This window comes from Eptesicus fuscus, chromosome 6 (assembly GCF_027574615.1).
Source record: "Eptesicus fuscus isolate TK198812 chromosome 6, DD_ASM_mEF_20220401, whole genome shotgun sequence".
Classification (NCBI taxonomy): domain Eukaryota; kingdom Metazoa; phylum Chordata; class Mammalia; order Chiroptera; family Vespertilionidae; genus Eptesicus; species Eptesicus fuscus.
The window spans coordinates 16,026,580-16,051,228 of NC_072478.1; the positions used below are offsets into that span (position 1 = coordinate 16,026,580).

The 24,649-nt window shown below is 46.2% G+C and overlaps 1 protein-coding gene and 1 pseudogene across 1 annotated transcript in view; one reads left to right on the forward strand and one right to left on the reverse strand.

Annotated features, from left to right (window-relative positions):
- SUGP1 (SURP and G-patch domain containing 1) overlaps nucleotides 1–24,649 on the forward strand; it is a 30,087-nt gene that overhangs the window by 830 nt on the left and 4,608 nt on the right. The window contains exons 2-8 of the mRNA XM_008156356.3: nucleotides 1,112–1,283; nucleotides 7,143–7,243; nucleotides 8,177–8,377; nucleotides 10,365–10,488; nucleotides 10,814–10,914; nucleotides 11,908–12,031; nucleotides 18,361–18,722. Coding sequence (XP_008154578.2) covers nucleotides 1,112–1,283; nucleotides 7,143–7,243; nucleotides 8,177–8,377; nucleotides 10,365–10,488; nucleotides 10,814–10,914; nucleotides 11,908–12,031; nucleotides 18,361–18,722 — 1,185 coding nt within the window. The remainder of the gene's footprint in view (nucleotides 1–1,111; nucleotides 1,284–7,142; nucleotides 7,244–8,176; nucleotides 8,378–10,364; nucleotides 10,489–10,813; nucleotides 10,915–11,907; nucleotides 12,032–18,360; nucleotides 18,723–24,649) is intronic.
- Nucleotides 21,955–22,214, reverse strand: LOC114228013 (metallothionein-4-like; annotated as a pseudogene).

Genomic DNA, 24,649 nt, shown 5'->3' on the forward strand with positions numbered 1-24,649 from the left:
CCTGCCTTCCTGAAGGTTACTTTCTAACGGGTGTCAGACAATGCACCAAGAGGAAATATTTATGCAGAGAGAATTATGATGTGAGAGAGTGGGGCTGGAGGCGGGTGATATTGGGTGACCAAAGAAAGCCTTTTTGAGTAGAGGACATTTGAGATGAGAAGGAGGCCTGGGGGGCAGAGCCTTCCACACCAAGGATGGGAGGGGGATGGCAAGTGCAAAGGCCTTGGAGTGGGACTGGCTTGCCATTTTGAAGAATGTCAAGGATGGGGAGGGGGGCCATCTCTGGCAGGGCCTTGAAAATTGACTTTCAGAATTTGGATTTTATTCTGAATCCCATGGGAAAATTTAGAGGTGTCTTCTCCATCTCCACAGCCAATGCCCATGTCTGAAGACACCATCATCTTTTGCTTGGAGCCAGAAAGCCTCCTCGTTGGTCTATTTGCTGCCTACGCACTCTCTCCAATTAGTAGCCAGAATGACTTTAAAAATAAAAACAGCTATTGGATATTGTCAGCTTAATATTCCCTGACACTTTCCAAAGACCTTAAAGTAAAATCTAGACTCCCTTTCTTATACTCGCATTCTGGAACAATTGGCTCAAGCCACTTTGGACCCTTGCTGGTCCTTGAATGCACCAAGCTTTATCCAGCCTTTTAATTTTTGCATCTGCACCTTACTCTGCCCAGATTGTTCCCTGTGTGGCTTTTTAGGAAGCTCTTTATGGTTTCAGCTTACTGCTTCCTCTTCAAATGGTTGTTTTCTGGCTGCTCTAGCTATAGATGCTCCTCTATCATGCTTTCTCATCCTTTTTGGTTTCCAGCATTGAGCTCTTATGATTTTGCAGCTACTTTTTGGTTACAAGTTTATTGTCTCCCTAGCCAGACCTGAGTTCCACATAGGCAGAGGACTTGTCTCTTGTTTAGCACTTAGCACAGTATCTGGTATATAGCTCGATAAATGTTTGCTGAATAAATGAATGAGTGGATACGTATGAATGCCAATTTGAATGTCCGTTGCCACAAGCAGCAGCAACTGTGGTGCTCCTGTAGCAGTGGCTGGGTATGTGTGTGAAGCAAAGATGATTTCTGATGTGTTTCTTTTCCCTCCCCAGGAAAGGCTAACCGGTGGTTTGGGGTTGCTCCTCCCAAGTCTGGAAAAATGAACATGAACATCCTTCATCAGGAAGAACTCATTGCTCAGAAGAAACGGGAAATTGAAGCCAGAATGGAGCAGAAAGCCAAGCAGAATCAGGTGTCCAGCCCTCAGCCCCCGCATCCTGGCGAGTAAGTGCACTCTGAGGCTGGATTGGGTCTTAGAGGGTCACAGGCAGAGGGTTTTGCTTATAAGAGCAGTCTTGTTATATCTGCACCCAGTCACAGCCTGATGGTGCAAGGAATGACATAACTGCTCTCTTTCAGGAGGCTTAGTATGTCAGGAGAGACACAAGGCGTGTGTGGAAACCCAGTGGATGGCCTGCCAGTTCTTTCACTCAGCAGTTATTTACTGCTGACGACATGTGGGCCAGGGGTCAGAGGTATAGCTATGCAAATAAAAGCATAAAGCACCAACATTTAAAATTTCTTGATGAAGGAATAAATATTCAGATTGCCTCAAGACAACCATTTTGATAATATTCCTTTCCCACATCTTTGCTTTGTTTTACGAAGTTGTGATCAATTTTGTGTGCTGCTTTTCCAGCACTTTTTTTTTTAATCCTCACATGAGGATACAAGAGCTCCAGTGGGTAGCAGGAGGCAGTGTGTTCCCACTGTAGGAGTGTAGAAGAGACTTCACATTCTTTTTATACACACACACACACACTCACACACACTCATACTCACACACACTACAGCCCGTTGCACGAAGATTCATGCAATAGGCCTTCCTTCCCTAGCTGCCGGCACCGGTTTTCCTCTGGCACCCGGGACCCAGGCCTTCGCTCTGGCCGCAGCAGAGAGGCTTGGCTTCTCCACTCCAGCTGCAACGAGGCTTGGTTTCTCCGCTCTGGCCGCAGCGGAGAAACCAAGCCTCTTCAGTCTTCAGTCGTCTTCAGTCTTCGTTCCGTGTGTATGCAAATTACCCCGTCATCTTTGTTGGGTTAATTTGCATATTCACTCCTGATTGGCTGGTGGGTGTTGCAGAGGTATGGTCAGTTTGCATATTTCTCTTTTATTAGTGTGGATATACTAGTGGCCTGGTGCACGAAATTCATGCGTATTAAAAGGGAATTAATTAGAAGAAATATTTTAATATTGCTATCTGCCCTTTCTCTATAATAGAAGTATCAGCAATGAAAGAAAATTAGTAAAATGTATATGAAAATCTTCCTCCTGTCAGAACCTGGGGCGCACTGTGGGACCTAGAGTCAAGTCCTCGCCCACCACCTGCATGCGCTTTGAAAACACAGGAGACCCAGACCCAGCCGGCCCCATCCCCATTGGGTGAGACCCAAACCCGGCCGGCCCCACCCCCATCAAGCCCCTCCGGATGGGGGGCACAGCCTTAGGTTCCCCAGCCTGGCACTGGGTGGGGGGTGCAGCCTCAGGTCCGCGGGGCGCGGCCTGAGGTACCCTGTCAATCCCGGCTGGGCAGGGGCCACGGCCTGAGGTCCCCCGGCCAGCACTGGGGTAGGGGGGCATGACCTGAGGTCCCCGTCAAGCTCTGCGGGGCTGGGGAGGTGGGCGGCCTGAGGTCTCTCGCCCCAGCCAGGCGCCATGCAGCCTCAGGTCCCTGCTGTTCGGTTGTGACGTTATGGCATCCAGCTAATTTGCATATTCCTCTATTATATAGATAGATTTGTTTTTATTGATTTTTAGAGAGAGAGGAAGGGAGAAGGATAGAGAGAAACATCAATGAGAGAGAAACATTGATCAGTTGCCCCTGCATGCCCCCTATTGGGTTTGAGTCCATAGCCTGGTTATGTGCCCTGACTGGGAGTTGAACCAGTGACCTCTTGATTCATGGGTTGGCACTCAACCACTGAACCACATCAGCTGGGCAAGACTTTGTGTTCTAAAGACCCAGGCAGAGCCAGCCCATAGAGGAAGTAGGGAAAGGCCTGCCAGCAGAAGACAAGAAGAGAGAGCCTCCCATGTGTCAGGCAGGAGAGAGCTCAGGCAGGCTGTCTTCCTGCCTGTCCTGAGAAACACTGTGGGCACCTAAGAGTTTTGAGCAGGGGTGTGTGATCAGGGTGACAAGATCCGAAAATTTCAGATAAGAGGTTGACAGAGAGGCAGCCCCCTTCCTACGTGGTCTGACATGTGAATCCTGTTAACCCTCCACAAAGTTTTGTCCCAGCTCCCACCTTTTCTAAGAGTCTGTGGCTTCTCCTTAAGGGCAGGATTTAGACCTTATTCCTGTGGGAACCCCGGGTCTGGCACCTCCAGGGCACCCAGGAACATGGGGACTGATTGTTGAGAGATCTGTCAGTGGGTAGGTTCTCACCTGGAGTTATGGAAGGACTTTTACCAAGATGGGAAAGCCCTTGATGTATCGCATCCAAGAGGGTCTTCTAAAGGCTGCTGGATCACAGCTCCAGGATCAGACAGCTGAAAGGAAACATCAGGTGCATGGTGTAGGTAGCTATGCAAATAAAAGCATAGAGCACCAACATTTAAAATTCTTGCTGAAGGAATAAGAAATACTCAAATTGCCTCAAGACAACCATCCTATCCTATAAAAAGCCTAGGTGGCGTCATGCCCTTGTGCGACATCGTCACAAGATGGCCATGCACACAGCGGAGGCGGGGCCCGGTGGCCGCTCTGTGCGGTGAGGCCTGGGGGTTCTGTGGCTCTGTGCAGTGCAGAGGAGGCTGGTCCCAGTGTCTCAGCCGCCTCGTGCAGAGGAGGCAGGTCCCAGCGGAGGAGGCGGGTCCCAGCAGAGGAGGCAGGTTGTGGCAGGGGAGGGCAGTTGGGGGCCATCAGGCTAGCAGGGGAGTAGTTAGGCGTCAATCAGACCGGCAGGGGAGCTGTTAGGGGGCAATCAGGCTGGCAGGCAGAAGTGGTTAGGGGCAATCAGGCAGGCAGGCAGGCAGGCGAGTGGTTAGAAGCCAGCGGTCTCGGATTGTGAGAGGGATGTCTGACTGCGGGATCAGGCCTAAACTGGCAGTCGGACATCCCCTGAGGGGTCCCAGATTGGAGAGGATGCAGGCCGGGTTGAGGGACACCTCCCCCTCCCGTGCACCAATTTCGTGCACCGGGCCTCTAGTTTTGATAATATTTCTTTCCCACATCTTTGCTTTGTTTTCTTTGTTTTATGAAGTTGTGATCAAATTTGTGTGCTGCTTTTCCTGCCTCATTTTTTTTTTTTTAATTATTTATTGGTTAACTTGAGAAAGAGAGGAAGGGTGAGAAAGAAACATCAATTTGTTCTACTTATTTATACATTCATTGCTTGATTCTTGTATGTGCCCTGACCATACAAGAATTGAGCTACCTGGCCAGGCCTCCTGGCACTTTTTAAAAAAATCCTCAACTAAGGATATGTTTTTATTGATTTGAGAAAGAGAGGAAAGAGGGAAACCCATATCGATAGGTTGCCTCCCATACTCACCACTACTGCATCAAACCGGCAACCTAACTATGTGCCCTGACTGGAAATCAAACCTGAAACCTTTTTTTTTTTTTATAGTTTATTGATTTTTTACAGAGAAGAAGGGAGAGAGATAGAGAGTTAGAAACATCGATGAGAAGCATCGATCAGCTGCCTCCTGCACACCCTCTACTGTGGATGTGCCCACAACCAAGGTACATGCCCTTGACCGGAATCGAACCTGGTACCCTTCAGTCCCCAGGCCGACGCTCTATCCACTGAGCCAAACCGGTCAGGGCTAAACCTGAAACCTTATGGTGTATGGGACGACATTCTAACCAACAGAGCCCCCCAGCCAGGGGAACCCCCCCCTACTTTTTAAAAGAAAAACTTGTCCCCAAATTACAACTCTTTAGAACTGTCAGTTTTTAAGTTTTATTCTTACTGAGATAAAATTTACGTGCTATAAAATTGGACTTTTAAACTGTATGACTTAGTGATTTTTTTGTATATTCAAAGCATTGTGCAACTATCACCACTATCTAATTACAAAACATTTTATCATTCAAAAAGAAACGGCATACCCAGTAGCCATCACTCCCCATTCTTCCTTCCCAAGCCCCTGGCAACCACTAGTCTAGTTTCTGTCTTCACGGATTTACATATTCTAGATATTTTATATGATAGGTGAACTTTTGTGTCTGGCTTCTTTTACTAGACATAATGCTTTCAGGGTTCATCACATTGTAGTGTGTGTGAGGGCTTCTTTTTACTGTTAATCTTCACCCAAGGATATTTTTCTATTGATCTTTAGAGAAAGTGGAAGGGAGGGAGAGAGGGAGAGGGGTAGAGAGAGAGAAAAACATCGATTGGCTGCCTCCTGCACATGCCCAACTGGGGCCAGGATGGAACCTGCAACCCAGGTCCATGCTCTTGACAGGGAATGAAACCTGTGACTTCAGTGCATGGGCCAACACTGTAACCACTGAGACCTGCCAGCCAGGGCCCATAATGTATTTAACAGTGTCCCTTGTTGACTACTTAGGTTATTTCCATTTTTAGTTCATTAAAACAGATTTCTAGTAACACTTAATTTTAAAGGAAAAAGTCTAGATCTGTGAGGTCCCCGAGCTTTTACTAACTATTGGTGTATCTGTATGATGGATTGTTACTCGGCTTTTAGAAACACTATGTATGAGGAATTTTTGAGGTTGGTGCAGGATGTATGTTATAATAGAGAACGGAAGAACTAGGGCACGTTCTATGATCACAGCCTTATTTGCTCCTATTTCTAACTTAGGGGCAAATCAAAAAAATATACCAAAGTGTTAATAGTATCTATTGTGAGGTGGAAGGAATTGAGTTTTCCTCTTTGCTTTCTATATTTCAATTTTTCTACATTCTTGTTTGTTTATAATGAGCTCTAGTACTTTTATGATTGGTAAAAAATTAATTTGAATTAAGCATTCAGGTCCCTGGTTTTGCTTTTGTGCTGATTTTTATGTATTTTTTAAAATGTTTTTATTGATTTTTCTAGAGAGAGAGGAAGGGAGAGGGAGAGAGAGTTAGAAACATGGATGAAAGAGAAACATCAGCATCAATTGGCTGCCTCCTGCATGCCCCCTGCTGGGGATCGAGCCAGCAACCCAGGCATGTGCCCCGATCCGGAATTGAACTAGAGACCTCTTGGAGCATGTCCAATGCTCAACCACTGATCAACACTGGCTGGGCTTGTGCTAATTTTTTAAAAACAGATTTAAGCCCAACCAGTGTGGTTCAGCAGTTGAGCAATTGACCCAGGAACCAAGAAGTTGCCGGTTTGATTCTGAATCTCTGGTTTGATTCTGAATCTCGGGTTCAATTCCCAGTCAGGGCACATGCCCAGGTTGCTCGATCCCCGGTGGGTGGCCTACAGGAGGCAGCCAATTGATGATGTTTCTCTCACATTGATGTTTCTATTTCTCTATCCCTCTCGCTTTCTCTCTCTCTAAAAATCAATTAAAACAGATTTTTTTAAAATAAAAATAAAAGTAGATTTAAAAAATTTTTAAAGTAAAACATACTATTTGCAAAAAGAGAGAGAAAATAAAAACATATAATCCCGCTGTAATTCTCGCACCAAGAGATTGCTTTGGGTGTTTTCCTGTATGTGTATAATCCTCACAGAAGTGCTGGCCGACGCAGGCCCAGAAATGCAGTCATACATAGTAAAAGCACATGCACTGTTTTGGATAATTCTAAAGTCTAGCTGAGAAGACAGACATGGTACCCAGAAGCAGCTCAGGTAATTTGTTTACACCAGGTAGGATAGGAGTTGCACAGAAAAAGAGCCAGTGGTTCTGAGTTGGGAAGGCTATTTGGAGTGGGAGGGTCAATATTCTGATAGAGTTGACATCAATATGTGTAGCATTGGTTTGACTAGAACGAGATTGTTCCACCTTACAACTCTGAAGGTGGCTCTCTGCACTCAGCAGTCCCCAAGACACATCTGGGGGTTGGTTTTGGGTTTCACCAGGTAAGAACTTGGGTGGGTGTGGAGCTGAGACAGGCAAGGCATGCCCCAGCCCCTCCATTAGAAGTTCACCCTCTCTGTATTCTGTCTTGGGTCTAGAATTGCAAACACACACAACTCTTCCGCTTCCAACAAGTTTGCCAATGACGGCAGCTTCTTGCAGCAGTTTCTGAAGTTGCAGAAGGCGCAGACTAGCACAGGTGAGTGCAGTTTCCCCATCCCATCTCCTCCTGTTCAGGCTCAGATTCATGTTCCTGCTGCCTGCTCTCTCCTCCTGGGGAACCCTGGCTTCCTAGAAATGGCAGGTCCTGCCTCAGATTTGTTCTTCTCATCCCGAGTTCATTGAGTACCCTCATTTCATTCATTTCCACACGAAGCATGCAGGGGGAGAGCGTGGACCCTGCTCTCAAGATGCTCAACCTGTAGGAGCAGAGACAACCCAGGTTTCAGTCCAGGAGCATGGGGACCAGGACGAAGCAGGCCCAGGGCTGTGAGACCATGGCTGTGGTCAGAGCAGCAGCTCAGGTGTGAGGAATGGGGCCCCCTTTCATAGGTAGGGAACTGCCTGGCCTACAGGAATCCATGAGACATGCCAGGTGTGAGAATAACTGCCCTTAGGGAGCCCACCCGTAACTGTGGTTGTGCAATTTACCAGTCAGAGCTTAAAAAAGCTAATGGGGGGGGGGAAGAGGGGGGACAAAAGAAAGTTAGTGGTGAAGCAGATGACCTTTGACCTTTGTCAGGTTTCCTAGGGAACAGCTAAAAATGTTTAGGCCAAATTCACCCACGGAAAGGAAGAACAGGCTTCTCTTTACCGCAGGGTTACAGGTCATGAGCTGTGTTTGAAAATCCCAGAATAGGCTTGTTCCAGGTTACCACTGACAACCAGAGGGAATGGTTGTAAGTTGGATGTGGGATTCAGGTCATATCGAGATAACCAAAAAGTCATGCATCTGTGAACCTTGATGTCCTGTCCTCATCTGTAAAATGGGGTGGTGTCTTCTCTGAGCACCCACCGCCCACCTGGTGCTATGCTGGAAGCTGAGGACCCAGCCCCCACTCAGATTAGGTGGGAAGATAGGGAAAGGTGCACTGCAGAGCTTGAGCACAAGTATACGTCCTTCTCTCCCAAGATGCTCCCCCCAGCGTGCCCAGCGCCCCGCCTCGAGTACTCCCCCGTGCTGGGAAGAGGCCTCCCCTCATCAGCAGCCCACTGAGCCAGGTGAAGAACTATGTGCACGCTAAGCAGCTGCCCCTGGCCAGCCGCCCTAGTGTCTTCCAATCTCCCGATGAGGATGAAGAGGAGGACTATGAGCAGTGGCTGGAGATCAAAGGTAAGTTGTGGGGGCTGCTGCCCTCCTTCTTACCACCACCTTCCAGCTCCAGGGCAGATCCACAGTCAGCAGGGAAAGTGTGGCCAGGAGTATGGGGTACTTGGGACTTGAGTCAGGTGAGGCCACTGGGTTAAGGGGGTGCAGTCAAAGGAAGGGTGTGAGGAGGGGCTGCAGTGTCGGCTTCATCCTGAGAGCTGTGGGACCTATCATCTACTCTGGGGGCTGGCCTCCAGCCAAGGCAGGGCTATCCTCATTGAGTGTTCACTTGCACTTTCCTCCCAACATAAGGAGGACCTTCCATGGCTCCCCATTCTGGGTGCATGCCCTCCGAGCTCTCTGAGGCCCAGAAGCCCATTTCTTAATGCAGTTCCTGTCCCTGCCAGTCTGAGCCAGAAGTACAAGCCTGCAGGTTGAAGAGTTCACTTTCTTGCCTGGGGAAGGACAGTTATTGGCCTTGGGTGAGTTAGTCTAGGTCCCAAGGTGTAGGAGGGTGGCAGTGGTGGCACTCCTAATACTTGTAGCCCTATCTACATTCAGAACAAGGCCTCAGTGCCACATGAGCCATTTGGAGTCTTAGGCTACTTCTGCCCAGGCTGGCTGGCTCAGTCATGTTATCCTGAGTACAGACTGAAATGACTGTATGGTCTGCCATAACAGCCTCTAAACCCCTCTTGCTCCGGGATGAGGATGCCAGCTTCAGACCCTACATCTGAGCAGATCAGTGGCAAACCTTGAAGTCTGGAACATTAGTACAGACCTGAGAGGGTGGTGTTTCCTTAGAGAGGTGCCCTGGCAGTTCTGACTGTACCCTGCCATGAACCTCCGCTTTACAAGAGGCAGTGGGTGTCTCAAGGCCCTTAAAGCCTGTTAAGACCTGCTGTTGAGGAGGCCTCAGAAGAGCACCTGTGCTTGTAAATGGCAGCCAGGTCAGGGTCATTGTCAGGTATGCAGGAGGAGGGTGCGATCACGTGTTCCTTCCCCTACCCCCAGTTTCTTGGCAGCCCAAGCAACAAGAGGAATAAGATTGGCCACAGGCTCAGTGTCTAGCCCCATTGCCGAAAGGAGCAAACGTTCCTAGGCACTGACTGACAGCAAGAACTTGCTCTTGGGAGTTCTCATAAAAGGGATATGACTGTATATTGGCTGACAGATGCCCTCCAAAAAAGTCCAGCAAAAAAGACAAAAGCAAGTTCCACATGGCTCAAAGGGGAGGCTAATGCAAACACAAAAATGTATTTTTATACCTCTGTTCCCTGAAAAAGCCGAGGTAATGATTAAGCTCGTTGCAGTGAGCATCCTTAGCACCCAGATGGTGGTCTGGAAACATTTTCTCACTCACGAAAACCAGGACTTCTTGGAAGAATGGCTGGCTCTAGGTCTGGGCAGGAAGTGTGTCAGATGACCTGGAGCACCCTGTTCCAGCAGATAGCCAGGAGGCCATCAAGACACCTGGGGCCATGTCCAAAGGCCTCAGTATCCAGCTTGAAGAGGCTCCACCAGCCACTGAGGGCACGATTGAGCCTCTGTGATGACATTAATTGCAGTGGATTGAAACCCACCCCGTGTGTTTAAATCAGAGTTTGTAATGCTATTTTAAAAGAATTTTTCATCTTCGAAGGATGGAAAGGAACCAATTTATTGTACTTAATGCTGGTAAATGAAGAAAAGACTTAAGCATTAAAAAATGGGGAGGGGGCGGGGGGAGAGGCTGGCTATGTTTTCAGACGTCTCCCTTCCAGCCTGTGGATCGGCTCGGCCTTTGAGAGGTTCACACACTTCTCTCCCACCCAGTGTGTCTCGTGAAAACTGTTTAGACCAATTCCCCTCTCGTCACGGTGCTTTGTGCATGGACCCGCGACGCCTGACAACCTCCTGCATTTCACCCTCTTCTCCCCCTACCCCTTTGTCCTTGTGGTCCGTAGAGAGAGTGTGCCTGTTGACTGTGGGGTGTGTGAGTTGAACCTCAGTACTGACAGCCTCCTTAAAGTTTCACCCCCAGAGGGAGTCGAGACTCGGAAAGTGATAGAGAAATTGGCCCGCTTTGTGGCAGAAGGAGGCCCCGAGTTAGAAAAAGTAGCTATGGAGAACTACAAGGATAACCCAGCATTTTCGTAAGTATTTTTGGGAGGGGAAGTCACTGGTACTTAATGTTCTTGCCACACAGTAGTATGTGCAGACATTTTTGTAAAATTCTTGTGGTGACTGAGGCTGGCTGGGGCTGGGTGCTTGCTTGTGCGGGCCAGATGCTGTTCCAAGCACTTTATAACTCACACCAAAGGTTGCAAAAGTCTCCAATATGATGCAGAGACTTAATTTTGGGTTCTGTCAAGGCATCTGTGCTTGTCAGCTTGCTTTTGCATAACATGTCTTCAGATACTGTACAAGTCTACCCGTCCTCATTACTCATCTTCCTTTCTGTTTTGCAAAACTCTTCAGGTTTTTGCATGATAAGAATAGCAGGGAATTCCTCTACTACAGAAAGAAGGTGGCTGAGATAAGGAAGGAATCACAGAAGTTGCAGACAACCTCTCAGAAAGGTAGGTGGATAGAGGGGGGTGGGAGGTTCTGGGGAGGTGCTTGGACAAATTGCTCCCCATGTGAAATCAGGGTTCCTAGAGGGTGCCGTGGCATGGGGTAGCGCTAATGTCCTTGGTTTGTGCCCTCCCTGGCAGCCAGGGTCAAGCTAGGGCTGGTGCCACCCTTTTCACCAGTGCTCTGAGGAGGCGGGAGGTCTGAGGACCAAGGTCAAGGTTGTATTCAGGAGCTCAGCCCTGTACATGCAAAAGAGACAGAGGGAAGGTGTGCTAGCCCAGCAGTTGCCAACTGGTGGTCCGTGGACCACTGGTCGTCCTTGAGGTCTGAAAGGTTGGCGACCGCTGTGCTAGCCTATTGGTTTATGGTCATTTTAACAAGTGTTAATGAATGCCTACCAACCCTAGAAACAAATGTAGTGCCTGACACTTGGGAGTGGGGCCGAGGGGCCAGGGGCCAGAAACAATGAGCTGGTGAGACCTGGTAGGATGAGTGTCAGTGGATGGGGAAGAGGCTGGATGGTCTCCAGCTGTAATGAATATCCCAGCCAGTGCTGGTGGGTGGGAGGAATTGATGTTTAAGCCTGACATGGGCCACAGAGATTGGTCTGTCAAGTCTCCTGCGGCCTTTGCCCTGACTTCCCCAGGAGGAGGGCCATGCTCATCTCCCCATGTGACCTGGCTTAGCAGCCCCCTATAGAAAGACCAAGGTGGGGGCTCCTGTCTTCCCTCTGGGCCTGACACAAACTTCCCTTATATTATGCTGCCATGTCCCAGGCCCCCCAAGACCTGTGGGTGGGAAGGGGTAGGGAGCAGAGCTCAGAATTAAGTTGTAGTATTAACTATGTTTGGTCCCAGTGCAATAATCTGATTCCCATTTGCCTGTTTCTCTTTGCATTGTTTCTAAAATAAACCCCTCTTGTTGCCCATGGGGTTTTTAGCAGAAATTAGGCTGTTGGGTGTGGTGAGTTGAGCTCAGTACTGACAGCCTGCTTAAAGTTTCACCCCCAGAGGACGAAGAGGTCAAGAACCTTGCAGAAAAGTTGGCCAGGTTCATAGCGGATGGGGGTCCTGAGGTGGAAACCATCGCCCTCCAAAACAATCGTGAGAACCAGGCATTCAGGTAAGGAGGGACCCACCAGAGAGGTGACCCCTCAGCCTGGTCACAGGCTTGGTGGTCCTAAGACAGGCTAGGGTCCTGTGGCGAGAAGCTGGCAGGGCTGGGACTCGGCTCTAGGAATTTCTGGCCCCAGAGCCCAGCCTTGCCACCCTATATCTACTCCCCAAGTGCACATCACTGCCTTGAGTTGTCTCCGAGGCAGGTGTGACAGGGACTTTGAGGCCTTGTGTTTTTCCAGGTGCCTCATTGAGAAAATCTCTAGCACTTGCCCAGCTCCCTTTGTAACAGACAGTGGCCCCAAGCTGGAGCCAGGCTAGGCCCTCCAGCAGAACCTCACAAAACTGTGTTGGTCATTGTGTGTATTCTTAGGGTCTCATCTTTACAACGAGGGGAACAGCAAGAAAGCAGGAGTGTGGTACCTCAGGCTCTGAGGAGTGGGAGTCCCTAGCCTGTGTGCAGGTTCCATGGACAGGATGGGACAAGCAGCCTGACCCCCCCTACTGTCCCCAGCCATGAAGTCATACCCCAGCCCTTCAGGCTAGGTCTGTTAACCCTATTCATTGGTGGGGTTTAGCACCTGATCTTTGCCAGGGGAGTTTGGGCGGGGGGCGGGGGGGCGCAGTTGCTGTTGCAGGGCGGTACTGGCAGAGGCTTGTGAGGTGGACACTGAACCCAACGTGGGGTGATGCACCTCTGAAGACACTTTTGGCCACAAGTCCCCACCCAGTCAAGTGAGGAGATGTGATGGTGACTATAACAAAAAGTGCAGGAGCAGCACACACCTGGGCTGGTTGATTCAGGGACACCATCAGGCACTCAGGAGGAAGGAAGCAAGAGTGGATGGTAGGCAGGAGGCGGGTGTCCAGAAGGACCACTACACGGGAGTGAAGCAGTTGATATGCCGGGCACTGTGCCAGTGCAGCTGGAGTGCCGGATGAGTGTTGACATGCTGTGCAGACAAGCTGTGGATCCCATCAGGGCCAGGTCCCAGAAGGCTCAGGTGTTCATTGAGAGCCTTTGGAGGGTCTGCATAGGGAGTGATGGGGCTAACTGTGCTTTCAGGATCACTGACCACAGTCATAGAGGGTGATCAATCATTCCAGGTTGAGGGTTGAGGCAGAGGAGGTTTGCGGAAGGCTGCTGAGGGGTCGAAGATAGCTGTGGGGGGTTGCCTAGGATGAGGATGAACCCTGGGGAGAGGTGGCTGAAGGTGAGCTGCTGAGGGACCACAGCTGGCACTCCACACACTGGGGAGGAATGAATGGGAGGTGACTGGGTATTCGGGCCTGGTCAGGGTGTACAGGTTCATTCCACACGGACTGTTTAATCTTCGTGTGAGATTAGGTGTGAGACAGCTCTTCTCTCCCCCAAATCAAACAGCCACCTAGTGTACTTGCTGCTCTGGCCCTTCTGTGCCTTCCTGATTCCCCACATGGGCCGGGCACACCCCAGCGGCTGTGTGTTTTGGAAAACAATGTTATAACTGTTTACCTATCCTTTGACCAGTCATTCCACTTCTGAAATGCCATCCCCCAAATAATGTTAAATACAGCATCACCCATAGTCATGAAAAATTAGTAACACATTGAATGTCCAGTCCCATTGGGCTAAACTCCTATAACTGCATCGCTAACACATCACTTGTGTGAGCCACATTGTTTTCAAGTGTGCTGGCCTCTCCAGGTGAGGAAACTGAGATAAGAAGGCCAATCGGTGGAAGTGCCTTTGCCGCCACATTCCACTGCATTCTAATGAGAAAGCCTTATGTTGTTGGGTTAAAAGGTGTTTTTTTTAAAAATCAGCATACAGCAATTAGAACCACAGCTCTGTTCAAATAAATCAGCACTGGATAAAAAAAGACTGGAAGGAAAGATACCCAAGTGTTAGCTTTGGTTAAGGAGGCAGGAGAGAGGATCACTCCTATGAGGAGTGAGCTCCTAAAATGATCATGTTCCAATTATTCATCCTTACTTCGTCCCTAAACCCCTGACAACCACTGATCTTCTTACTGACTTGGCAATTTTGCTTTTTCCAGAATGTCATACAATTGGAATCATATAGTATGTAGCTTTTTCAGATTGGCTTCTTTCACTTAGTGATGTGCATTTAAGTTTCCTCTGTGTCTTTTCATGGCTTCATAGCTCATTTCTTTGGGTGCACCACAGTTTATCCACTGTAGGATATCTTGGTTGCTTCCAAGTTTGGGCAACTATGAAGAAAGCTACTATAGACATCTGTGGACAGGTTTTTGTGTGGATAGAGATTCTCATCTCTTTAGGATAAATACTAAGGACTGGTTGCTGGATAGAATGGTATATTTAGTTATTTTCTTCCAGTCTACGGCTTGTGTTCTCATTCGCTTGACCTTGTCTTTCACAGGGAAGAAGATTTTAATTTAATGAAGTCCAGCTTATCAGTTTCTTTTTCTTGGATTGTGCCTTTGGTATTGTATCTAAAATGTCATTGCCATACCCAAGGTCATCTAGGTTTTCTCCTATATTATTTTCTAGAAGTTTTATATTTAGAATTTTACATTTAGGTCTGTGATCCATTTATAATTAATTGTTGAATGAAGGGTGTACGGTCTGTGTCTAGATTCTTTCTTTTTTTTTTTTTTTTTCATGAGGATGTCCAGTTCCAGCACTGTTTGTTGAAAAGACTGTCTTTGCTTCATTGTATTGCCTTTGCTTCTTTGTGAAAGGTCATTTTACGATGTTTATGTGGGTCTAATTGTGGGTCCTTTATTTTGTTCCAGTGATCAGTTTGTCCATGCCTTCATCAATACCACACTGCCTTGATTACTGTAGTTTTACAGTAGGCCTTGAAGTTAGGTAGTGTCAGTCTTCCAACTTTGTTCTTCAGTATTATATTGGCTATTCTGGGTCTTTTTTCTCTGAATATAAACTTTAGAGTCACTTTGTCATTATCTACAAAATAACTTTGCTGGGATTTTTATTGGAATGTCATTAAATCTAGAAATCAAGTTGGGAAGACTTGACATCTTGACAATATGAAGTCTCCCTATCCATGAACATGGAATACCTTTCCATTTATTTAGTTCTTTGGATTCTTTCATCAGAGTTTTATAATTTTATTCATATAGATGTTTTACATATTTTGTAAGACTTAAACCTAAGTATTTCATGTTTTTAAATGATAATGTAAATGGTATTGCATTTTTAACTTCCAATTTTACTTATTCATTGCTGGCTTATAGGAAAGTGATTGACGTCTGCATATTAACATTGTACACTGCAACCTTGCTATATAATAGCTTATTAGTTCCAGGAGAGAGAGTGAGAAAGCTTGTGTCTATTCTTTCGTGTGTTTTTTTCTATGTAGACTATCATGTCATTTGCAGACAAAGACACTTCATTTTTTCCTTCTCAATTAGTATACCTACTTCCTTTTCTCATTTTTTACATTTGCTAGGACTTCCAGTATGATGCTGAAAAGCATTGATGAAATGGGATATTCTTACCTTGTTTCTGTACTTAGTGGGAAAGTTTCCAAGTTTCTCACCGTTAAGTACGAGTTAGCTGTGGGTGTTTTCGTACATACTCTTTCTCAAGTTGAGAAAGTTTGCCTCTCTTTCTAGTTTATTGAGAGTTTTTGTCATGAATGGGTGTTGTATTTTATCAATTGCTTTTTCTACAGCTATTGATATGATCTTGTGATTTTTATTTTTTTAGCCTATTGATGTGATGGATGACATTACTTGATTTTCAAATGTTAAACCAGCCTTACACGCCTTGGCATAAGTCCCATTTGGTCGTAATGTATATAATTGTTTTTAACATTGATAGATTTGGTTTGCTGATGTTTTGTTGAGGATTTTGGCATCTGTATTCATGAGAGATATTAGTCTGTAGTTTTCTTGTAATGTCTTTGTCTAGCTTTGGTATTAGCGTAATTGAATGAGTTAGGAAGTATTCTTTCTGCTTCTATTTTCTGAAAGGAATTGTAGAGAATTGGTATAACTTCCTCCTTAAATATTTGGTAGAATTCATCAGTGAACTCGTGGGCTTTCTGTTTTAGAAGGTTATTAATTACTGGTTCAACTGTTTGGTTTTGTTAATCTTCACCTGAGGATATTTTTCTATTGATTTCTAGAGAGAGTGGAAGGGAGGGGCAGTGAGAAAGAGAGAAACATCAATGTAAGAGACACATCAATTGGTTGCCTCTTGCACAGGTCCAGGGATCGAACCAGCAAGCCAGGTATGTACCCTTGACTGGGAATCAAACCCGTGACCCTTGGTTTGCAGGCCATGCTGTAACCACTTAGCAACACTGGCCAGGGCTGGTTCCGCTTTATTTATTTATTTATTTTAATATATTTATTTTTTATTGATTTCAGAGAGGAAGGGAGAGGGAGAGAGAGTTAGAAACATCGATGATGAGAGAGAATCATTGATCAGCTGCCTCCTGCACACCCCCACTGGAGATCAAGCCCACAACCGGGGCATGTGCCCTGACCAGGAATCAAACCCCGTGATCTCCTGGTTCATGGGTTGATGCTCAACCACTGAAGCACACCAGCTGGGATGATTCGACTTTTTTTTTTTTTAATGAGAGGGTCAAGATTTTTAAAATATATATTTTTTATTGATTTTTTTTACAGAGAGGAAGAGCGAGGGATAGTGAATTAGAAACATCGATGAGAGAGAAACATCCATCAGCTGCCTCCTGCACTCCCCTTACTGGGGATGTGCCTGCAACCAAGGTACATGCCCTTGACCGGAATCGAACCTGGGACCCTTGAGTCCGCAGGCTGACTCTCTGTCCACTGAGCCAAACTGGTTAGGGCTGATTCAGCTTTTTAAAATAAAAATAGGCCTGTTTAAGTTGTCTGTTTCTTCATGTATGAGTTTTGGCAGATTGTGTCTTTCAAAGAATTAGTTCATTTCATGTGTGTTATCAAATTTGTGGGCATAGAGTTGTTCATAGTAATTCTTTATTATCCTTTTAATGTTTGTAGGATTTGTAGTGATGTCCTCTATTTCATTTTTGTGATTAGTAATTTGTTTTCTCTTTTTTCTTAGCATGGCTAGAGGCTTAACAATTTTATTGATCTTTGTTTCCTCTGTAATTTTTACAAAGGTCACTTACTCGGTTTTCTAAAAGGTGTATGCATGCTTGTATCATGACCCAGGAGTACAAAGAAGATGCTGCCATTTCCTTGTCCTTCCATCCCATCCTAGGTACCAATATTAGTGTGTCTGGTGGGTCCTTCCACCCCTCTCCTGGCTCTATGTAGACACATAGAAACAGTCTAGGGAATTTCTTTCTGTTGTCTTTTATACAAAAGAAATTTTACAGCATCCTTGAGCTTGCATGTTGCTTTTGTAATCCCTTCAGGTTTGTGAGTGCAGGTCTAGCCCCTCTTGTTGAGGGCCGTGTGACCTGTGATATACACAGATTTTGTTACATGGAGATGGGCTGTGATTCTTCCCTCTGGTGTGGACCCCAGAGGTGGGACTGGGGCTCAGGACATGCATAGTCGAAGACCAGGGTCGGCAAACTGCGGCTCTTTGGCCCCTTGAGTGTGGTGGCTCTTCCACAAAATACCACGGCCTGGGCGAGTCTATTTTGAAGAAGTGGCATTAGAAGAAGTTTAAGTTTTAAAAAATTTGGCTCTCAAAAGAAATTTCAATCGTTGTACTGTTGATATTGGGTTCTGTTGACTAATGAATTTGCCGACCACTGGTCTAAAAGATAACAGGCAGTTGTAGAGGGAGCTGCAGGCTTTACCAGCTCTGAACTCAGTGCCACCTGTTCCTACCTTGGGGTGGGGGAACCACCCCTTAGGGGACTGAGAGACTTGTGGCTTCCAGCAAGGCAGGGGCTTTTGCCCTTGGGTTAGAGTCCATGTCCCCATTTGTTCCTATGTTAATTGTCTTTGTTTTGGCTCTGTTTGCTGTTGACACCTCTCACAAGTGCATCAGAAAAAACAAGTGTTTGAGCTGTGCAGTTTAGGGCAAATCTTGCCCTTTCTAGTGCTCCTCTGGGACAGCAGGGGAAGAGCTTCGCAGAGCCTGGGGCAGGTCTGAGGGAGCCTGCCCATTTTCCTTGGAAGCAGTGTATCAGTAACTGTGTGACAGGCGTCCGATAAAGTTGGGGTGGGGGTGGGGGTGGGGGTTTGGTGTGGCCCTCAGCATTGTGACAGGCTGTGGCATGCTACGTTATTTTTCAATTTTGGGTCACTGGAGCCTGGCAGTACAGGAGGTCATAGTGGAGACTTTGAAGTGACCCTGGCTGACCTGGGGGGTTTGCACAAGGCCCATGCTACTCCTGCCCCAACTGACAGTGTGCCCCTCCACTCTTCTTTGCAGCTTTCTGTACGAACCCAGCAGCCAGGGGTACAAATACTACCGCCAGAAACTGGAGGAGTTCCGGAAAGCAAGGGCAGGCCCGACAGGCACCCAAATGGTGCCCGAGCTCTGCCCTCAGCGCAGACCGCCTCCTGAGATCCTGTCCGGATCTGTACCCCTCACTGCTGCTTGCCCCGCTTCATCTGCCCCCTCACCTGCTATCAGCCCAGCTCCAGCTCCAGCTGCCCATGGAAAGCCAGCCACTACAGCCACTGTGAAGAGGAAGCGAAAGAGCCGATGGGGGCCCGAGGAGGAAAAGGTGGAACTCCCACCCACCGAGCTGGTGCAGAGGGACGTGGATGCCACCCCCTCACCCCTCTCAGGTGGGCTTTTTCAAGAAGTCTGGCATCACGTTGTCAGGGTTTATCTGTGTTGTATGTAGCAGGTGTCAGGACTTCCTTCCCTTCTGTAACTGAATAGCATTTCAGTGTGTGGATGGACTACACTTTTGTTCATCCTTTATCTGCCAGTAGGCACTTGGGTGGTTTCCACCTTTTGGCAGTTGTGACTAGTACTGCTGTGAACACACATATACAAGTACTATTGGGATCCCTTATTTCAGTTCTCCTGTGTGTATACCTAGGAGTGGAATTGCTGGGTCATATGGTGATTCTACATTTAACTCTTTAAGGAACCACCAAACTGTTCTCTACAGCAGGTGCATCATTTACATCCCTCCAGCAATGCACAAGAGTTTCAATTTCTCCATATCCTCGCCTTATTATAGTCATTCCAGTATAAACTGGGATCACATTGTAGTTTTAATTTGCCTTTTTCTAGTGACTAATAGTGTTGAGCACCTTTCCATGTGCTTGTTGGCCATTTGTATAGCTTATTTGGAAAAATGTCTATTTTAGTTCTTTTCCCATATTTTTAAAAATAAATCTTTATTGTTCAGATTATTACAATTGTTCCCCTTTTTTCCCCCCATAGCTCCCCTCCACCCAGTTCTCCCTCCCCACTGTCCTCATCCATAGGTGTACGATTTTTGTCCAGTCTCTTCCCGCACCCCCCACACCCCTTTCCCCTGAGAATTGTCAGTCCACTCCCTTTCTATGCCCCTGATTCTATTATATTCACCAGTTTATTCTGTTCATCAGATTTTTTATTCACTTGATTTTTAGATTCACTTGATAGATAAGTGTTTGTTTTTCATAATTTTTATCTTTATCTTTTTCTTCCTCTTCTTAAAGAATACCTTTCAGCATTTCATATAATACTGGTTTGGTGTTGATGAACTCCTTTAGCTTTTTCTTATCTGTGAAGCTCTTTAGCTGACCTTCAATTCTGAATGATAGCTTTGCTGGGTAGAGTAATCTTGGTTATAGGTTCTTGCTATTCATCACTTTGACTATTTCTTGCCACTCCTGTCTGGCCTGCATAGTTTCTGTTGAGAAATCAGCTGACAATCGTATGGGTGCTCCCTTGTAGGTAACTAACTGTTTTTCTCTTGCTGCTTTTAATATTCTCTCTTTGTCTTTTGCTCTTGGCATTTTAATTATGATGTGTCTTGGTGTGGTCCTCTTTGGATTCCTTTTGTTTGGGGTTCTGTGCACTTCCTAGACTTGTAAGTCTATTTCTTTCACCAGGTGGGGGAAGTTTTCTGTCATTATTTCTTCAAATAGGTTTTCAGTATCTTGCTCTCTCTCTTCTTCTGGCACCCCCATAATTCGGATGTTGGTATGCTTGAAGTTGTCCCAGAGGCTCCTTACACTATCTTCAAATTTTTGGATTCTTTTTTCATTTTGCTTTTCCAGTTGGGTGTTTTTTGCTTCTTTGTATTTCAGATCTTTGACTTGATTCTTGCAATCCACTAGTCTGCTGTTGGGTCTCTGTATAATATTTTTTATTTCAGTCAGTGTATGTTTAATTTCTAGTTGGTCCTTTTTCATATCCTCGAGGGTCTCACTAAATTTATTGGCAGTTTCTAGAAAATTCTTGAAAAACCTTATAACCGTGGTTTTGAACTCTATATCCAGTCGTTTGCTTTCCTCCGTTTCTTTCATTTGTGACCTGTTTGTCTCCGCATTTTGGCTGCTTCCCTGAGTTGATAGAGTGGCTTTGTGTGCTAGGTGTCCTATAGGGCCCAGTGGCTCAGCCTCCCCAGTTACCTGAGGTGGACACTCTTGGTGCACCCCTTTGTGGGCTGTGTGCAACAGTCTTGTTGTAGTTAAGCCTTCACTGTTGTTGGTATCACTGGGAGGAATTGACCTCCAGGCCAATTGGCTGTGAGGATCAGCTGTGTCTACACTGGGAGAACTTCTGTGCTGGAGACACCCTTATGAGGCAAGACTTTCTTCAGTGGGGCTTTGGTGCTCACTGAGTCTGCCCCCTGAGTGTGTCCCTTATGGATCTGAGGAGTTGTAATCTGGATGGTCCTACTCTGACCCGTGGGTACACTGGCTCTTGGATCTCCAAGGAGGTGCTAATTTAGCCTCTGCCTGAGGCCACCCAGCAGGAGCTATGGAGAGATCTGCAGATTCCTCTTCTTTGTTTGGGTTTTGGAAGTGCCCAGTGAGGCCCAGCTGTGAAGCAATGCAAGCTGCTGTGGGGCCTTGGGCCTTTTTTTGGATGTTCTGGGTCTTTCTGACTCAGCTGCAGTTTGTTAGGTAATTTTAGATTTCAAAGGACCAGACCATTCATATGCAAAAGCCTCTGCACACAGCTTGGATGGGGCGGAGTCTCAGGGTGGAGCAAACAGCAATGGCCCTGCCCTAAGAGGCCCCCTGGGTCTCAGTGTCCCTTGGTAATCACTGCAAGCACCTCTGAGAGAAAGCCGCCCTCAAGTTCGGCCTGCTGCCAGACAGTCCAGTTTCTCCCTGTATGAGTCTGGGTCCCCAGAGTCTCAACTGAAACTGGAGTTCAGAGCAGTCGGGAGCTTGTGTCTCCCTGCGGATTGAAAAAGCCAGCCGCGTACTCAGTTGCCAGCTTTCTCCGCACACGCCTCTGCACCTCTGCACTTTACTTCCGCAGCTCCTGTGAGTCTCAATGTGCTTTTCTCTTTCCTTCTAGTTGTAGAATTTCCACTTAGCCTGCCTTCCTGTGGTTCTGGATGATGTCAGTTTTGTCTTTTAGTTGTAGTTTTGAAGTGGTTGTGCGAGGCAGCAAGTTCAGGTGTTTACCTATGCCACCATCTTGGTTTCTCCTCTTTTCCCATTTTTTAATTGGGTTGTTTGTGGTTTTGTCATTGAGTTGTAAGAGTTCTTTGTGTATTCTGGATATTAACTCCTGTTTAGATATATTATTTGGAAATATTTTCTCTCATTCTTTGGGTTGTCTTTTTACCCTTTTAATAGTGTCTTTTGATTCATAAACGTTTTAAATGTTAATGAAGTTCAATTTATTTTTTTTGTTTGTTGCCTATGATTTTGGTGTCATATTTAAGAAACCATAGCCAAATCCAAGGTCATGAAGATTTGACCCTATATCTTCTTCTAAGAGTTTTGTAGTTTTAGGTCTTTTTTTTTTTTTTCCCATGAGTGAAAACTTCATTGCTCCAACACTTTATATGCATGTCACCAACACCTCATTGGGGCAAATATATTAAAAGCACAATCATCTCAACTTCTCAACTAATGCACTGTACAGACGCTTCCCAGGCCTCACTCCCAGTACGACTGGTGCATTTAAGTGGCAGCAGCTGCACTTGCTTGAGCCTCCTTTGCAGATGCAGCCTTGGGCACACTTGGCACAGCCGGGGAGCAGCAGGAGCAGCAGCTTTTTCAGCACGTTTTACAGTTGTAAGATGTGCATTTGCAGTTGTCTCCACAGATGCATATTCCTTACTACAAGCAGGAGCATTCCCTGGGGTCCATGGTCCAGGTGCTGTCTGTGCTGGAGAAGGAGGTGTATAGTTTTAGGTCTTAAATTTAGGTATTTGTTATTCCTCACCCGATGATAGTTTTTTCATTGATCTTTAGAGAAAGTAGAAAGGAGGGAGGAAGGAGGAGAGAGAAACATCCATTGGTTGCCTCCTATATGCGCCCCACCTGAGGCTGGGGATTGAACCTGCAACCCAGGTACATGCCCTTGACTGTGAATCGAACCCAAGACCCTTGGGTGCACAAGCTGATGCTCTAACCACTGAACACACCAGCTAGGTGATCCTATTGTCTCCCTTAAACTTTAAAGTACTTAACATTCATTCTTGTCATAGAAAGCCTTTTGCATGGGCCTCTCAAATAGTTCATAGCCCCCACAGATCTTCTTCAAGGAGGGACTGAGGTGCAGTCCTGGGGTCACAGAGCAACTGCATTTGGTTCTTGCTGGCAAAGCCCCAGCCATAGGGAGCTGGAGCACCCAGTTCTCTTCACTTTCCCAGAGGATCCTCTCCACCCATCAAATACCTTAAATGTAGGTATTTTATCTATTGATCCATTTTTAATTAATTTTTTAAAATACATTTTTTATTGATTTCAGAGAGGAAGGGAGAGGGAGACAGAGATAGAAACATCAACGATGAGAGAGAATCATCAATTGGCTGCCTCTTGCACACCCCTTACTAGGGATCAAGCCTAGGCATGTGCTCTGACCAGGAATCAAACTGAGCCACGCCAGGCAGGCTTAAATTAATTTTTATATCTGATATAGGGTAAGGATCCAACTTTATCCTTCTCCATGTGGATATCTAGTTGTTCTAACACCATTTGTTAAAGAGACTGTTCTTCCCCCATTACAGTAAATGGTCTTGACACCCTTGTCAAAAATCAGTTGACCATGGATGTAAAGGATTTTTTCTGGGCCCTATTCTATTACACTGGTTTGTATGTCTATCTTTATACCAGTACCACACTGTTTTGATCACTGTACCTTTGTGGTAAGTTTTGAAATCAGGAGTGTTAGTTTTCCAATTTTGTTCTTCTTTTTCAAGCTTTGGCTATTCAGAGTCCCTTGAATTTTCATATGGGCTTTTCCATTTCTTCAAGAAAGACTGTTGGGATTTTGATAGGGATTGCATTTGAATCTGTTGGTCACTTTGGGTAGCACTGACATGTTAACAATGTTTAAGACTTCTAATCTGTGAATACACAGGATGTCTCTCCATTTACTTAGGTCTTCATTTATTCTAACACTAGAGGCCCGATGCATGAAATTTCATGCACTGCCGGGGGAAAGGGGGTTGTCCCTCAGCCCAGCCTGCTCCCTCTCCAATCTGGGACATTCCTCTCACAATCCAGGACTGCTGGCTCCTAACCACTCTGCCAGCCTGATAGCCCCCTAACCACTCCCTTGCCAGCCTGATTGACACCTAACTGCTCCCCTGCTGGCATGATTGACACCTCACTGCTCCCCTGCTGGCCCAATCACCCCCAACTGCCCTCCCCTGCAGGCCTGGTTCTCCCCCAACTGCCCTCTCCTGCAGGCCTGGTCCCCCCAACTGCCCTCCCCTGCCAGCCATCTTGTGACAATGTGGGGGCAGCCATCTTGTGATGACGTGGGGGTGGCCATCTTGTGACATGAGGGTGTGAGGGTCAATTTGTGTATTACCTCTTTATTATATAGGATAGTATGTAGGTTTTGTTTTGTACCTCCTTGTTTAAATGTGTTCCTAAGTGGCTTATTCTTTATATATATATTATTGATTTTTTTACAGAGAGGAAGGGAGAGGGATAGAGAGCTAGAAACATCGATGAGAGAGAGACATCGATCAGCTGCCTTCTGCACACCTCCTACTGGGGATGTGCCTGTAACCAAGGTACATCCCCTTGACTGGAATCGAACCTGGGACCTTTCAGTCCACAGGCTGACGCTCTATCCACTGAGCCAAACCGGTTTCAGCAGGTTTATTCTTTTGATGCTATTGTAAGTGGAAACTTTTTAAATTTAATTTTTGGATTATGTGTTCTTAGTGTATAGAAATACAACTGATTTTTGTGTATCAATTATGTATCTTTCAACTTTGCTGAATTCATTTATCAGCTCTAAATCTTTTTGTAGATTCATTAGGGATATATGATTATGTCATCTGTAAATAGTGACCATTTTACTTCTTCCTTTCTAATTTCAGTGCCTCATCTTTCTTTTTCTTGCCTGATTGCTTTGGCTAGGACCTGCAGTGCTATGTTGAATGGAAGTGGCAAAAGTGGGGATACTTGCACTGCTCCTTATCTGAGGGGAAAAGCTTTCAGTCTTTCACCATTGAGTCTATTATAATCTTATTTGACTTTAAGTATATTTTGTCTGAGAGTAGTATATCCTTCCCAGCTCTCTCTTGGTACTATTTACATGGAATTTTTGTTTCCCATCCTTT